Source organism: Ambystoma mexicanum, chromosome 7q (assembly GCF_040938575.1).
Source record: "Ambystoma mexicanum isolate Mex_15411 chromosome 7q, UKY_AmexF1_1, whole genome shotgun sequence".
NCBI lineage: Eukaryota > Metazoa > Chordata > Amphibia > Caudata > Ambystomatidae > Ambystoma > Ambystoma mexicanum.
Genome location: NC_090941.1, coordinates 943,888,230 through 943,905,770, shown reverse-complemented (window position 1 = coordinate 943,905,770; position 17,541 = coordinate 943,888,230). Strand labels below are relative to the sequence as shown.

At 47.0% G+C, this 17,541-nt stretch overlaps 2 protein-coding genes across 2 annotated transcripts in view; one reads left to right on the top strand and one right to left on the bottom strand.

Annotated features, from left to right (window-relative positions):
- The first annotated feature begins 1,999 nt into the window (after positions 1-1,999).
- Positions 2,000-2,545, top strand: THRSP (thyroid hormone responsive). Its single transcript, XM_069639938.1, has one exon. The coding sequence runs from the start codon at positions 2,030-2,032 to the stop codon at positions 2,429-2,431; it is 402 nt and encodes a 133-aa protein (XP_069496039.1). The 5' UTR covers positions 2,000-2,029; the 3' UTR covers positions 2,432-2,545.
- Positions 2,546-6,811: 4,266 nt separating this feature from the next.
- The window catches only part of NDUFC2 (NADH:ubiquinone oxidoreductase subunit C2), a 127,076-nt gene continuing 116,346 nt past the window's right edge, over positions 6,812-17,541 (bottom strand). The window contains exon 3 of the mRNA XM_069639937.1: positions 6,812-7,011. Within this exon, the coding sequence (XP_069496038.1) occupies positions 6,962-7,011 (50 nt within the window). The 3' untranslated portion in view covers positions 6,812-6,961. The remainder of the gene's footprint in view (positions 7,012-17,541) is intronic.

Genomic DNA, 17,541 nt, shown 5'->3' with positions numbered 1-17,541 from the left:
ACTCAGCACTGGCCTGATTTAAAACATGGAGGAGGGGCGAAGGCAACTGACCCCATCACCCTCCCCCCCCCCACTCCCCCGTTAGACGACCTGCTGAGCCCGTTCTTCAGATGTCCAGTCCTGTGGAAAAGATATCATTGCCACTGCCTGAAGGTAAGTGAAAATGTATTTGTGTGAGGGAGACTATTTATGTGCGAATGTTCTAATTGGTGTGTGAACGTATAGTGTGTGTATGAATGCTCAAGTTAAATGAGATAATGGAGTCTGGGTGTGACAGGGTTCTGTGATGATGATGACTTTGAGTAAACAGATCCTATTCACTCTTTTGAGTGGAGGTGCTGGGGGAACTAATGGGTAACGAACATGTGAGCTTTTCGATTGGGGATGGGGCGTGCACTGTGCAGCCAATCTGGATATATTTCCTTACAGTAGCATGGCATTGGTTTTTGTTGGGATCAAGGCTAAAGCCAACATGTTGAGGGGTCTCACGTAGCCATACTAGCCTACATTGGTGCAACAAGTCTGGACAGGACAGGCATGTCTTCTTATAGTATCTATACATGCCTTAAAGGCAAACTAAACTCAAGTATGTTCTTATATGGGCATACTGGCATACATTGGTGCAGCCAGCATGAAAGTATTTGTATACTAGCATATATTGTAGGCAAAGGTGGTATGAATGGATTTTGCGGGTAGGCAATGTATTGCGCTTGGATGGATTTTGCGGGTAGGCAGTGTATTGCACTTAGATGAATTGTGGGATGGGCTATGTATTGCACTTAGATGGATTTTGGGATAGACCATGTATTGCACTAGCGGTATTTGCAACGGTGGCCAACGTGTTCAGCAAAAATCATTAGAAAGGTGTGCATTGCTCCTGCTGTTAGGTGATTTATAAGTGTAGCCAAGGTTTTGCTCTGTGAATATCCAATAGGGCAGCCAACATGTTACTCTTAGAAGACTTGTGCGGCTAGCAATTGTGATGCACTTGGAATAATTCAGGAGGGCGACCTTTATGTTGCTCTCAGAGGATTTTTTTAGGGTAGCCTTTGTATTGCACTGATTTTAGTAGCTTTTGCGCCAGAGGAGCTGTTGTGAAAGCCATTGTATAGCACACTTGGCAGGGTTCGGCAGTTGACCAGGGTGCTGCATCTATGGTTTCTAGGCGATTGCAGAATGTGTTCCCTACAGGGAATGCAGGTGTTGGCAGAATACTGCCTTTACTGTTAAGTGGGGTCTTGAATGTAGTCACTTAATGATAGCGGGAAGCATGCAGAATATGTCCACCTTAATTTATCAACCCAGATGTATTAGAATTTGCTGAATGTATCAATTCTAAGCTTTCATTAGTGAAAGGCACGGCCACACTCACATCATCTTTCACATGCAACTCGAATGAATGACACATTGCACAAAACTTCTGCCATAAGACTGTAGCTACCTTTCATGACAAATAATTCGAACTGTAGCTACACACAACTGACCCTTACACACACACTCCAGCTTATTGCTTAGTGTACATCTCTCCACCCATGCAAAATAGAACCTAGTGAAAATCCTTGATAAGCTTAACTAGAAGGAACATTTTAAGTTGTGCATGTACATTAAGCTGAACTGCATATGAATTCACCTCTTGATAGAGGTTTAGGTCCGACACCACTTGCCAGATTGCACACTTGGAGAGCGTTGTCTGATGTGGAGAAACGGTCTTGTTTGTTTATTACATAATAAATGAAGTCTGCTTCGTGCACAGTTCAAACATTGCGCTCTGTATGTTTGTCTGTAGATTGCCATTATGTAATCGACAGACTCCAGTTAAAATCTGCTATCACCGGCCAAAAAGATTGCATGGTGTGACTTTTGCCAGTGTCGCAATTTGTCAACTCCAGCAAAATGAGAACGCCTCGCCTTTATGGCGTGCTGAACGATCAGACCATATAAACCCAGATATGCCAGCAGATGTCTGCACACACTAGAAACAACCCACCCCATCCTGTTACGTGCGGGAGCCACTGGGCAAGCTTCAGGCATGCAGCATCCCAAAAACCGCCTTGCCACTGCAATGGCCAAATACACTGTGGCCACTCAAAACATGGAGCAAGTAGTGATGTTCCCCAGTCTGCTCCGGGATGTCCCCGTAGAGTGGCAGCAGGGCATCTGTTCTGCAGATGATGGTGCCCAGGACCTTTATGAAAGCTACATGATGCTGAAGTCCATCAGAATGACTGTGGAAACTGGGGCGATACCTCTGGACGACTGGGCAGCCAAGGAAGAGATCAAAGACATCAAGACAGAGATAGAGGAGTGTCCCGACCTGGAAGCGATGTACCAGTCTCACATCAAAGGCCTGTGCTATGTACTTAACCGCTTGACCAACCAAACCCATGCTCTGACTAGCAGGTACAAGGACATTTTGGGGTTGAGTCACTGAGGACCGATTATGTGGCCAGCATGAACTCTACACTCATGATCAAGAAACAACTAAACGAGGCAGTAACTATACAACAGAGACCTTTGCCAGATCAACCAAGATGCAACATATGGAAGTGGAAACGTGGACGATGCAAAAACTGGTTCTCACAAAGCCTGGATTACTTCTAAATTTAAACTCAAGATGTATGGATTCTTTTAAACCCAAGGAACAAGTTTGTTATCCTGTATTCTGTGTTCCATTATAGGTAAATTAACAACTGCATACGCTGAATTTCAAAAAGCATGTTCACTCAAGGACTATTAGAAGACCCGTTTATATTATCTACATACTTCTCTCTGTGTAAAGTGCTTGCGGGGTGAGCCAGCCACGGGCTTTCTGTACCATACAGGTGAACGCACATTTGTGACCCATAAAATGTCATTGTCGCCCCTAGTTTATGTAAATTAACAGAGATTAGCCAACCAAATGTGGATTTAAATCATGCATGAATAACAGTTTGAATGTGAACATTGTGAACGAGTGATAAAGTTGTAATGGTTTTTTTTTGTTGCCATGTACATGGTTGTGCACAGACTTAGACTAAAATGAAGGAAGATCCAAGATCTAAACCAGTGGCGATTGCAATACCAGATCTTGGGGTACAGAGAAGGAATACAGTCAGTGTGGAAGTGCTATGAACTAGTCTAACATATAGTGAGAAGGTTACCACATCAGAATTGCACCATCACATATGTGATTTGCTGTTCTCAAAGCACAATGATCAAAGATCGTTTTAAGCACAAATCAGTTGTTTATGGTTTACCTTGACTTAGTACACAGCAGGGTGAGGCAGGCAATGGTATTAGCAGATCCCTTCAGGTGTCCAACATCAGTAGCTCATCTAGTCCTGCTGTAGCCCGCTGCCTCTAGTGTAGTTCAGAAGGCAAAATCATCCCACAAGACATTACCCCCCACAATCTCTACTGTTACATGTCCCTTCCAATCTATAGTATTTTACAAAGGTTTGCCGCTCTGTACTTTTTATACTAGCAAAGCTCTGGTCCTCTCACATTTTCTGTTGTAAGATCGCTGCTCCTACCTTCCAGTCAGTCTTCACATATGCTTCACCTCATTTCTGCTCTGCTATCCACTACCTCACAATCCCCTTGCTCCCGTCTGCACACATCTCTGCTTTGCTTATGGATCCTCATCTTCTACTCTTGCTCCATCAGCCTTCATCTGCTTGCCGCTCCGCTCCCTTTGCTCTTCTTCTCGCCCCCTTGTGGTTCTTTAAGTTGTCCTTCCTTTAGACAGAATTCTTCCCAATACTGTAATGCTTACTCCTTAACAGTCTGCTCTTCTCCCTGCCATTCGCACCTCCCTTCAGGCACACCTTCTCCACTACGCTCCCCCTCAATCAAATTTTTTTCTGTTGAGCTAGGCCACTTTCCAGTATGGTGAAAGAACTGTATAAACTCCAATACAAGGAAAATGAAAGGAAATCCATCCCTTCCAGCGCACTGGTCCCCACGGACACTGCTGCTGCCACATCTCCCCCCCCTCCCCCCGCCGTATTGTTGCGACAGCATAGGATTCCACACCCGTAGATTTGGACAGGAGCTCAAGAGTTAGTGGCGCAAACTAACACTACATACGTATTCACAGTAACAATCAGACCCACTGCAGTGATGCCACATTATCATCTGATCAACGCAGACATCCTTGCCATATATTGGAAATTATATGGATTAGTAGTCGCGTTTTGTGCAGATCGCAACATGCTGTATGTTTAGGATTTTACAAATCAAATGTAGCTTCTTGCATCATATATGTGTCTTTCTTGCATCATGTGTGTTCATGTCCGTGTTCATAAACATCAATGATTGTTTCTTGTGCATCTAGAACTTCACACCATAATAATATGCAACAAAAATATGTCGACATTTTTACCCTGTAGAAAATCCAGCCACTATGTGAAAGAAAATGCTCTATTTGGCGTTGAACTCCAACTTGAAAATAAAAATCCCTTCCATCAACCAGACTGGATGTGATGTACCATTTTGTTTTTAATAGAAAAAAAAGAAAGTACTAGACCAATCTGTAGAGACCAAAGGCCAGTAATGTAAGAAGGGCTTTACTTTTGCTTGTTTGTGTTGGAGTGCCAGATGCTTCATCGAGGCGAGTGTTACAATGTGAGGGTTTATTTTCAAGGTTATCTATTGAATTGATGTGATTTGTATGGAAAATAAAATGAAATTCAGGGGAAAAAGTACCCTCAAATGGAAAATGCATTTAAGGGAAGCTGGACTATGTAGTTAATGTAGATGCGAGGATGTAGGTAGCCGAGTTCCATGGGCATTAAAATACGCACATGGAAAAAACAATTTAGTTATTTTCATTTTTCGTACAAACTTAATTGCTCCTTGTCCATTCATCTAAACCAACCGAACCAGATCTTTTAGTTTCTGCTTTTAAGCCATTAACTGGCAATATGCTTTCTGAACCTTTTTCACCCCATTCCTTGTCAATTTGCTGGCTCCCACTTTAATTTACTTTAAAATGTTTTTCTTTGCTATTTTGTTAAAATGTATTTCAGATACTTTGTTAAAATGTATTTCAGATACTGCCTTGTATCATTTGACCACCTACATGATATAATGCAGCATTTATAATGCGCCTGTACACAAGTGTTGCTAGGCGTGACAAGACAAGGAGGAGGAACAAACTTTGACAAAATAACGATCTTGCTAGGCCTTGGTATCATTCAGATCGTCCAAGTGCAGGTAAGAGGGAAGGGGAGAAGTGCAGGTAAATCAATAAGTGCAGATGGCTCATAAGTGCATTGAAAAGGGACTGTAGGGTTGCAGATACAAACCCTTAAGTGCTGGGGAGCCCGGAGGCAGTGCGAGGGCAACTGGACATGCAGGAGCCTGGGCCCGAGTTCAGAGGGTGACCAGTACATTGCATCAGCAGGGGAGAGGAAGATAGGAAGCGAAAAGGAAGGTGTTGAGTTGCTCCCTTTACCTCAGAGTTGGAGGTGGATGAGCGAAGAGCTCGAGAAGGAAGATGTTTTGGAAGAGAAAGTTGGAGGTAGAGCGTTCCCAGGCCCCAGAAGGCATTGTGGAGTGTGTGTGCCATCCCGTTCTCCTCGCTTGATCCAAGTCCACTTATCCTGCCTAATCTTGCCTTTTATGCTATGTTTTGCTCTATGTGCTCCAGAATAATAGAACTCTGCTGGTTTGTCTCTGAAACACCCTTTTAAAATTAATCTGCTCTCCATTGTGTTCCTCAGTGAATTCTCTGCAGTATAATTTCTCGCTCTTTACCTTATAAACTTATTCTTTAGTTTATACAATTACAAAATGTAATCCAAGCATGTGTATTTTTTTTTTTGTTTGGGCAATCCTCATATGCCATTCCCCCCATCTGTACTAATGCAATAGTTTTGGTTTATACCAATTCATATAATGTACCAATATGGCAGCCCCACCTATATACCAAAACCATTGCATTAGAGTACAGATCGAGAGAAATGGCATACTAGGGACACACAGCTTGATGGCGTTTTTAGCTATTTGCCCACCCATTGACTGTCTGTGGCCATGCCAATCCCTATGGCCATTCCCACCCAGTTTCTACCCACTTCCACCCCAAAACACCTACTAATGGGAACTCTCCGAGCTTGCTTTCTCAAGCCCTACCATCAAACGTTGGACTAGTGCCTGCCAGGGTCTTTTCAAAGCAGTCTTCGAGACTTAATGGAGCTGTAAACACGCTACTGGTGTAATAAAAATGTATGAACCAGCCCTGTTAAAAACCCGCATTGGCAAAGCCAACAGTTTTGGCTTGTGTATAGGTATTTGCCAGGCAGTGCTATTAGACGCCTAGGCACTCGCGCATTTTGCACCTGCTAACAGTTAAAACCACTAGCCCAGTGCTTTGAGAGTGCCTTTTCCATGCCTACACAACGCCCAAATTGTTGAGCATTGTCAATGCTCGTTTTAGATTCTCAGCTACAGTAAATGGGCAAGTAATCCGCGCAAATCCACATTCCCTTTAGCCCCCAACAGCGTGTTCCAGCGTTGCTGCGCTTCCACCACCTCAGAAAGGCCTGGTATTATTTAGTAATGAATGATCTAGGTGTAGCGCATACTGCATCTGAATCGGATTAAGGCGCATGTAGACAAGAGGCAGGAGTGAGCAATAGCCCAGTACGGCGGCCAGGAGGATCGTAGACCAGAGGGCAGACGTGTATGCCCACGTCTGCCCACCTTATGGGCGAGGCCAGGCTGAGAAACACCGAGGCACATGTGTACGCATAGAAGGGTCTGTGGGAAATAAAAGGTAGCTTCCACTTCGGAGCCATGCTCATCAATGAAAGTACACAACACAGGAAGGCTCTGTAGCCCGTACAGTATGTTTAATGCAAGACTACAGTTAGCTTTCAAACAGATGAAAAGGGCTTCTTCCATTTAAATAAGGCTTTCAGAAGGATTCCTATAAATCGACCCAGCAAGGGTGACCCAGGCTTGCAGGTGGGGGAATTCTTCAACGAATTGGATGAAAATCCTCCAGCACCTCTCCCATGGTTCTCTTGTCTAGTAAAACAAACAAACAAAAAACATCAGTGAGTCAGTAACGACTTGTTTACTTAACATTAACACAAATATTCAGTGGCTCATTGTCATATATAGGCACAGCCCGTTTATGACGCCCAATCAATAGATAGCCAACATTTAAGCTGGAGGCAATGTGCATGGAAGGGGAGATGTACAAGTAGGCTATGATGTACAAGTAGGCTATGCAGTACAGAATGACGAATGCAATTTCAAACAAGAGATTTACAAACGCAAACTCATCCATAAAATCACGCCAAGACACACCATTTGGTATGGATCTCTGGGACCTGGGCCTAGCAGGGGGAGGGGTAAACACAACGTCTTCTACACACAGCAGAACCCTGCATCAGAACATTGATCTATAACTAGTTCCATAAATGTTGGAACTATTCGGTACGGGTGTCGATGTGAGCAAACCTTCAGAAGAAGCACAGCTCTCAGTGGCGAAAATGCAAGATATTTCTCAATAAACGGTAGCCTTTCACAGATAACAGATTCATTAATACTTACAAGAACTTGACTTAAAGAGAGCAGATGCAATACCATGAGAGTTGTACTAATCTGCCATGCTCTGAGCATTCCCGAGTGTGGCAGCGGGCAAGGGTACTGGGAGTGAGAATTGGCGACTACCCTGAGAAAAAGCGGTGTATTCAGAGCTCTCTGCTCTGAATAAACTAGGCTGTTCCACATCTCCACCAGGTACTACAAACTGGCAACAATCTCCTCTGGAGTTGAGGAAGTAGCCTGGATGTCCGGAATCACATTTCTCCCAGCGACCTCTCACAGACTCCCCCTCACCAGTGAGTATGCCGATAGCTTCTCTTTTCAGTCACCCCAGACGCCAAGCCCCACCCCACTGGAAGCCCCCAGCTATCTTTTAGTTTCTCTTCTGTTGAGCGTGCCCCTCTCAACTCTGCTGCAATGGGCTGGTCCTGCAGCTCGCCGAGCCTCAATAAGCACTGTCCCCACCCATGCCATCCCCTCAGGGCTGCAACAGTCTAGCTAGAGTCAAGGCACTTGCCATGATTGACTATGTGGACATTGAGGCGAGAGGTTGTATCTAAGGGAAGATTTGTTACAGGACACTCGCAAAGATGATTTATTGCAAAGGGTTATATCTTGCGTCTTCCAGTATGGCGAAGGCAAGCAGGTGTGAGCATGGAACTCTAGCGATGCAACTTAGCAAGTGTTCCGTTAGCAATAGTTTTCACCGACAGACCTGAGGGAGAGGGATTACTAGAGGTATGACCGGTGGCTCTATGAAAAGAAGTGTCCTACTGAAGAAGGCTCCGAGACACCATGCTAGGGAAGTGAAACTTCTTTACTGAAGTCAAGTTGACAAGGTTACAAAAGCAGATTTCTTAGGTAAGTTACAAAGAAAATACAGGAGACATCCACCGTCACACTCTCACAGGCCCTACGCTCACCAACTGACAACCAGGGAACACTCGGAGGCACTCGCACAAACATTCCAGAGGCATTCTATTGGCTTGTATGCACAAAGCACAAGGGGAGAACCAAGACCCAACACATCTCCCTCCTTAACACAGAAAAGAAAAAAGTACAGAACAGAGCACACAGGGAGGGCCACCTGGAAAAACGACCAGAAGTCGTAAGTCTCCAACCAACACTCCATTCCAACTCAGAAGAGGAGAAAGACTCCCATTCCGCCTATGAACAAGGAGCAACGCTCCCACTGAACCTCATTCACTTACTGTCCGCTAAATAAAAAGGAAAACCTAGCAAAAACAACTCAAAGTCCATACATGTGGGCCCAACAGTGGGACACTCAAACCAGAGATTCAGCCCCAACACCACAAAGTTCATCATGACTCTAGGTACAATTGTGATGCTGGAAACGCATCGGAGGGACAGGGCCTCCGTATCCTTGTCCTTTACTGCTTTTTATCGTGTGTTCTGTCGTGTTTTCCGCGCAGGAGTTCATGTGGGACTCCTGGCGGTGCAGCTCTCTTTTGGTTTGGTGAACAGACCCATGGGAATCCCTTATGGCACCCATGGGTAGGGGTGCAACCCTGTGCCCCTAGTGTATGTTTTTGGGCACCTGTGTGTGACCCACGGAGCAGGGTACGGGCTGGTGGCAGCTCCGTGCTGAAATGCCTGGTGCCCCGAGCGTCCTCCATTTTGGGATGCCCAGGCCCCGTCATTTGGAATCAGTAGATTCCAGATGGAGACAAAATGACCCCCATGGCCTCTTGCCTCCCATCACCTGTTACCTTGATCTTCCCGAAGTCCCGGGAAGCCCTGCCTCTGCCCCTTCCCCCTCCCCCTGACTGGCTGTTGGGTGGAAGTTCCATATATGGTAGTGTGGGGGGAAGTGCCGACCAGACTGGCTGGAGCTTTCTCAACGAACGTATGTTGTGGGTACGCCTGTGTGTGGGACTTGGGTGAATGGAGTGTGTGACGAATATGCATTCTATGTTGTGGCTGTCTAGTATCTGGTGGTTGACACAATGACAGACAGCCCTGCCCGAAACAGGTATGAATGCAGCTTGGGAGTGTTGAATGGCTCGGTACTTGTCCTAATACACATAACTTGTTGTGAGTGTCTGGAGAGAAGTGAATGTCCTGAATGCCCTGTGTGCCTGATTGGCTGGCTGCCTGCATGAATGACCGTAGTCGTGATTGGATGCTTGAGTGTGACCCAGCGGAATGAATGGGAGATCAACAGTATATCTGGGGACCTCTCACTGCTAGGAATCGTGTTCAGAAGCTGAAGTCCACTACGACGAGTAACAAGCTTGATCTTGAAACCCTGCTGGAAGAGAAGAATTGCTGTTGCTCTCCTTCACAATCTGAAAGCTGCTGTGCTTCAAGAACTGACCCAGAGAGGACCTGGCAAGGCGCCCTCTTCGCGAGCTACATGGGACCATCGTGCACAGCGGATCTTTGCCTAAGCTCCCTGGTAGACAGACCTTCTACAGGCTGCTGACCCAATACAGGGATTGCTGCGGAACACCAAGGTGAAGCGCCCGATTGTTGTCCTCCACTGTCGAAGACCGCTGTCGCTGACTGGAGGCGCCGTGCTCCTGTTGTCTAAGAACTTCATTGATCCAAGGATGCTCTCGTCCGCATCGTCGCTGCTGTATCCTGCTGGTGAAGGCCTGACCGTTGACGAGCATCCACCGGTGGGTTTCCCGCCACCCAAAGACCACAGAGATGCCGAAGATTCGACACCCTTGCTGGGCCACAGCTCTTCACTATCGACACCGAGGTGCCCCGCACGCCTCTTCCTGGCAGGACGTTTACACTTCGGTCAACGAGCACCACTAGGAACGACGCAGCCACTTCACCGTCGTAGCTCGACCTGTTCTCCGTCGGACGTTCGACGACCCCTGACTCCTGCCTGAAAGGGAGGACACTCGAGAAGGGCCGTTGATTCCCCGACGCGGAATGCTACAACGCCAAGGTACTTTGGGGTTGCAGAACTATTGGAAAGTCTTGTGTGAACCATATATGGACTGGGCTTGTATCTTTCTTCTACAGGTTGCCCAGGTTTGGGGGGGGGGGGGGGGAAGAGAAATCTCCACACAGAACTGTCTAGGTAGCGGGACCAGTATTCTGCCAATGGTTCAACCATCCTGCTTTCCTTCCTCTCTCTCTACTGTTGGTTTCCTTTTTATTCTGATCTGTGTGTCATTCTGACCGTATGCACTTTAATGAGATCTAATAACGTTAGTGGTACCACTTTAGAAACTGTACTCCGAAAATCAGCAATGGTAAATATGTACAAAGTGAGTTATCGTGATATTGTATATACCTTTGAACATTAATTATATAAAGACTGTGTTGTAACCGATACAGTGTGTGGACATTCCTTTGTTGGTGCTTGGGGACTACACTGTACTTAAGAACCAGCCCGCATCACCTCCTGAGAAGCTAGGCCTCGATTGCTCGACCACGTACCAATAATAGAGAATCTTGGCAGGGGTCCTCTGTGCCTCTCCTCTACCATATAGAGAGCAAAAGTACAGACACCCCACCCCCCTCCGGTCTTTACAACAATCATCTCTCGTCATACCTCAAACAGCCACAATGCAATGTAAGATCAGCACACCTCTCAACACCACACTGCCAAAAGCACAAGCAACAACTAACACCAGATAACCCATCAGGTACCCAGCACCAACGCACCAATGGAAAGGAGAGGATTTACTCTGCCTCCCCACAAGGGTGTCCAACCCAGGATACCAAAAGCACAGGCAGGACCTTCCCCCCAAAAGACTGGCACAAGTTCAAACAACCAATCTGCGAAAAGCAGAGTGAAACACACCCTGCTAAACGGTCGCTCTCATGTCCATGCCTCAATAGAGGTTTCTAATCGTTAGGGGAACACTTTGGTAGATACTTCAAATAATACTAATAGGTTCAAATTCAAGTACTGTGTCTGTTTCTTTGAATGTACTTAGACGCATTTGTATCTTGAATTTAGAATTACTGTATCCTTCCTTTAAGTTTGCTATTGGAAAATAGCAAACAGGAAGCTAGGTTGATGTGATGATAATACTCTGCTTTAATTGTTGCCAATGCATTTCGGAGAACAGGTCTCCATCAGGGCTGTGCTCTTTGCTTACAATCAAATTCAACCATCAATCGTAAAGAAATCATCAAAACACATATGCAATATTTAAATCAAGCATATACCATTGTTGTACGTACCCAAAACCAGAAGGTCGGTGTACAAGTTATACAAAAAAGAAAAAGAAAGAAACGAGCATTGCAAAGTTAGTCTATGCTCAATGTGTTTGAAAATATAAGTAGTGAATACACCTTAATGTTGAAGTACCTTAATTATGTGTTCCACATGCAGTGTCCAGGTTTCAGCGCTATTAGAGGTGCAGCGGTCGTTCTAAAGCATTTAGTTTTCACCCTTAGCGAATATATAAATATATATCTAACGTTAGCACTGTCCATTGTCTGTGTACATGGACGCAACAATCCTTTGGTGAAATTCGTCACTCTGTCGAGCCCCCAGCTTACCGTACACTTCATTCGGGAATCCGCATAGCTGTGAAGAGTGCGCACGCGTCGCTCTATCAGTTGCTCTTATGCGCAACCATGGTTTCAGCTCGAGGCCTCCGTTTCAGACCCGCCCGTGGGTCATGCACACAGCAGCAGACTCTCTGGGAGGGCTGTTTCAGGGCCTCCTCGCTCCCACGTTCCCCCGCACCCCCCTGCGGGTCTTGAACCGGGGCCCTAGCCGGTTTCCCCCCAGCCGGTGTCCCCCCTTCTGGCGTGCCAGTAGACTTTGCCAAAGTCACTGCGACAATGTCGCGCCTTGGGGGCAGGGATACCTTCTGTGCTGCGGGGGCTACCGACGCAGGTTAAGCGCCTTTAGCCGCCGTGGTAGTAGCAGCCGCCAACTCCATCGCTGACAAAGTCTTAGTCTGTGCCGATTGGGCCTGCTTGGGCTGTTTAGCTTTCTCCGAACGTGGCTTCTCGGATTTCTCGCACAGTTTAGCCGGGGTAGAGGATTTCCTTTTCGAGGAGGAGCTTGATTGCCGGCTGGCAAAGGAGGCGGAGGGTGATGTCGATTTTGCCCTATCCACCTTAGGGCCCACTTCTGTGGCGAACTTGGTGGACTTGCGGTTCTTGGCCTTGTATTGGGCCCCCACGGATGAGGCGCCCTCAAGGAACTTGGAAGACCCTCCTCGGACCTGCTGGTCCTGGGTGAGGCATGACCCTGCTTGGAGCACAGGTCAGAGGCCTCGGAGTTAACCCACACTGCCAGTCTACTCTGCCTGTCCCTCAGTCTTCTTGGAGAACCCAGGGAATAGATCACACTCCACTTCCTTGTGGTCGGGAAGCAGGCAGTATATGCAGGACCTTCTCTCCTTCGCCTCAGTCATGGTCGGAGGGCGCGAAGTAGGCCCGATGGCCTTCTAGAATGGACGCTCTTCGCCCTTGAGGGGCGCTGAAATTCAATGACAACGGGTCCCCGCTGTCGGCAGATGGTGAAAAGAGCACACAGGCTCCTTTGGAACAAAAATGTAACCTTTTTCCGCCGAAGGACACGACAAAAACGTAGAAGTAGCTTGAAGAGCAAACTCGAGGACTCCCAACACTGAGACGTACAGTAAAAATCTGAAGATGGCTGCCAGAGGAGGGGCTTAGGTAGAGGACCGTCATTGGATGGGGGCAGTATGACCCAGAGGGCAGTTATTGTTTTAAAGGAGAAATACAGTTTGTAAGTGAAACTTTTTTTTTTTTTAACTGAGGATTCCCAGCCTGACAACAGGGAATATTCATGAGCATGTGAATCCATGTCAGAACCATGCTGGAGAACAATAGTTACAGGTAAGTAACTTAAATCTTATCAAGTCTGTGTCCTAAGCTACAAAGTCCCTATAATTAGTGGTCCTGTAGAGGCAAAAATAGGTTAACACCAAGAATATATAAACACATAGCACACTGCTAAACAAAGGCCAAGTCATTTGCTAGATCGCACATTAGCCACACAGCACTCACTTGTCTACAGCCCACGTCTACTAAAACAGCCAAGGATTCAAACATATATTCAAAGTGGCAATTTTATTACAAAGGGCCACAACACTTCACAAAAAATGCACCCCAACAACAACCTAACAAAGGTACACCCAACTGAATTAATCAGAACGCACACAAGGTTAAACAGGCCTCACATCACAACTAATTAAATAAGTGCAACAGACCACCAAAAGAAACATGAGGACACTGAACGGAGAACCCTTCGGACCACTGTTCATGGGTCTGCAAAGACAATTGCTTAAAGCATGCCAGGATTCCAGATCAAGTTACTGGAGTACCATTAGATATCTATTCTCTGGATTGCCCAATGTAGAACTATATTCACGGCAAAAAAAAGCTCATCCCAAATAGCAAAAGCGTACTCTTTTACTGAAATGCAGGACTGACACAGAATCCTTAAAACAGTATTGGTTATTCCTGCCATGCCGTGTGCTCACAGACTGATGTAAGGAACTCATGGTGGCAACAGTAAAGACAGATGCAAGTGATCACAGGTCAAGGGTGTTTATTAAACTGTATGAATGGGTGAGAAAAAAAGCATAATCTAAACTAATATGGGAGCAAGCGACGAACATCAAATAATAAGGCAGCCCTAGTGGCGTCTTGGCAAACAAAAAGGTCTCCCTTCCCCACGTTTTTAAGCACGGGACAAGGCGGGACTTCTGAGCACAGCACACTCGTGGGCCTCGCTAGCATGAGGTTAAATTTCAGTTCCAAAATATCAGGGCCTTCTGTGGCCAAGTCTCTGTTACACAAAGTCTCTGGCCTCAGAGGACCTGAAGTGCCAAAACAAACAAAAAGTTCCTTCAATAAATCTTCCACGTTGGGCGATTACTCTTCGCCTTAGGATCCCCCTCTGTCGGACTTAGATCCTTCTCTCATTACTGGCCTTCTGTCGGGTTCACTACGGCCTTTCTATCACAATGTTTGTGTGTGTTTTATGCTTCACCTCAATTCGCAGGCATCCCTCTGTCGGGTTCACATTTGCCAGATGCACAGTTCAACTTGTTTTATCACAGTACGGGATTCACTCTTGTTAGTTTTCCCCTTGGCATCCCTCTGTTGGGTTCACATATCCGCTTTAACACAAGCGGAAGGAAAAGGAAGGAAAAACAATGTACAATGAAAAGATATACACATTTAGATACAAAGCATCCAGACCAAAAAAAACCCCAATGTTCGCAATCTCATCATAAAGCGGGGGCTGGAGGGAGTTTTCTTCCACCAGATTTTTCTTGGCAATGGGTCAAAGACTTTCGATTGTACAAGGGATTTTATGTGACCCTTGTAGGACAACTCCGACACCTCACGCCAGCCTCTCCTAGCGCCTTCCGGTACTTGTAATTCCAACAAAGGGGCCAGCCAGAGTCCTTCGAATGAGCCCTTCTGCTCTGCCTGCCCACTCTGCAGCTGGCCCTTCACTGGGCTTCCCAAAAGTTCAAACGCACAAGACTTTTGTTCACAAGTCTTTGCATTCACAATATGTTGCCGATTGCAACTCTCAGCTCAACACAGCCAGGCTTATTATCAGCTCCCTCCGACTCACCCGCTGTGTTGAACTCTTTGGCGCTTCTTGTCTCTGAAGTCAAGGACGGTAACAGTAGCCAGCATGCCTCCCCGCCTGGGCTATCAGCGCGGGAGGCCCCCGTGTACCGTTGACATCGGCTACATTGCACACTATCTGTATATCCCCGTCTTACGATTCCTTTCACGGAGGCTTATGGGTTGAATATGGAAAGGGCACTTCCCTCCTTGTCCTTTCAGGTTTCCCTGCCTTTCTTCTCCGTTTGAACTGCCGGTTCGGAGTAGCTGCTGCCTTGTGTGGTTGGCCTTGCTCATAGTGTGCTCTCGTGCTCCGCCTTTTATCCCAGTGGGGAAGGGAAAGGGCCATCAGATATTGTGCATGGTTATTGTCAATTGTCCGACTCTGCCTGACCCCTGTAATAGGACATGTCAGGTAAACTGCTCTAGTGTTAGTCAGTCTTTCACGGTCTAAGAAAGTGCTCCTGTCGGACAAAGGGGGTTGGGGTTGGGGGGGGGAGGAAGAGCTAAATATCCAACGGGGTAGGATAGGGGAAAAGGTGTTAATGGGAAGGGGGTACAGCGTCTCACCCCTAGATGTCCCACTTCCACTCTCTGAAGACCCCCCCCATCCAGGTGGTCCTCCCCTAGGAACTGGATCCAATAGCGATGGCCGTGTCCTGGCCACCTGCATGACAGATACCGGGGAACTAGTGAGTGAGGCACCTTCAGGTTTCTCACACTGACCAGTTACTGAGCCGACTTAACTGGATACATCAGCACATTAGGGTGCTCCATCATCTCCAAAGGCTGACTGTGCTCCGTGCTTTCCACCCTCACAACAGAGCCTACAGAGTAAGCTAAACGCCTCCTAGAAATGCTGGGATGCAGCCATTCCATCATGTGATTGCCTCTCTTGCAACATGTCAGAATAAGGGTACCCGGCAGAGTGGCCGTTCTGTCATCACCCTCCGAAAACAATCTCTTCCGGGTATTCACAACGCACTGTCCAACATCAGAGGAAGATCTGTGGATTATGCGAGGATGCAACAGCCCACACAGCTGTTGATCAAACGGGTGACGTCTTCACTTCTGGCATGGTTTCACAAAGGGCAGAGCTCACATTCAAAGTAAACCACTGTTCCTGGGAAGGAACCTGCTTGAAAAAAGGTAAGACTTTGTCCCTTCCGAAGACTGCTCCGATGATTGACACATTTCCCCTCTCCACAGCAACACCACAGCCCCGACAGGCTGCTCCTCATTTGTATTTTGTATTTGTATTTTATTTATTTTAGAGTGCCCCGAGGCATCTGGGCGCTTTTCTTGCAAGAGTATACAATAGGATATGTTACAATAAATTACATATAATACACAAGTGTAGTTACAGGATAAGGTTATATACAGTGGGGGGCGTGGCTTCACGGCCAGGAGATAGGATGTGTTCTCCTGGAGCTCCCGCTGATCCGCCGTATAACCTGCAGAAAAGTGCGCTCTACGGATGCTGTACAACATGGAAACGGAACCTACATACACTTGAATGGAGACTGGAGGCATTGCTCCTATGCCTAGGGAATTCGCCACGTAGCAGGATAAATCGGAAGCAAACGAAGTTTGCGTGCGGCGGCCGACGGATGAACAAGATGGTGGCATCGGAACAAAGAACAAAGCCAGCTAATGATCATGCTGCGACAGTGTAACTGGTCGGAGGGCTGCAGCGATACGATCGCCTGGCAGTGAGCTGCAAGACTAACACCACAAGCTGCTGCATCCGCGACCGTATACGTGGCAACAGACAGCATAAAGCGTGGTTACTGAAAGAGGACAGCCAGGGGCTACTCGATTCAGCCAGCTGATGGGACAAGCGCCGGTGTGACACGGTGACCAGACCAACGAATCATCGGGCACCGGCTCTCCTGCATGAGAACAATTTGGTGGATTCCGGTTTGCAGGCCATCCGGAAAGGATCACACGAATCACGTAATTGACCAGATACAGATGTCACCCAATGGAACAGATGATGAACGCTGCCGGCAAGAGCATGCGAAACGAATACCCCCCCAGCCCTGAGGGCCCGGCACAGCAGTCAAGTTGACAGGGGAGCGCTACATTGTGACACAACTCGTTTACGGAGAGGTGCGCCCACGGGCGAGAACTATTGCAACAATATCTGCAATGGAACAGGACATTTAAACATAACTCTGGATTAAATGGAAGCGAGAAAGGGTAAGCTGACACCCATATGAGATTCTGGGCGCGAGACACGGCTGCTGGAAGACCATATGAGACACTGGCGGCAAAGACAACTCGCATTTAACATAGCTTGAGACCTTATACTGGGAAACACCATACCGGCCAGACACGAGTGGGAAGTGGCCATATGAGAAGTGACTTTATGACCAGCACACGGACCGCTGATGACCCCAAGCTGTGGATACAAGGCGGTGCCTATCGCGAGACAGAAGA

Coding starts and splice junctions, on each gene's coding strand:
- THRSP (XM_069639938.1), top strand. CDS start 2,030: ATGCAGCATCCCAAAAACCGCCTTGCCACTGCAATGGCCAAATACACT.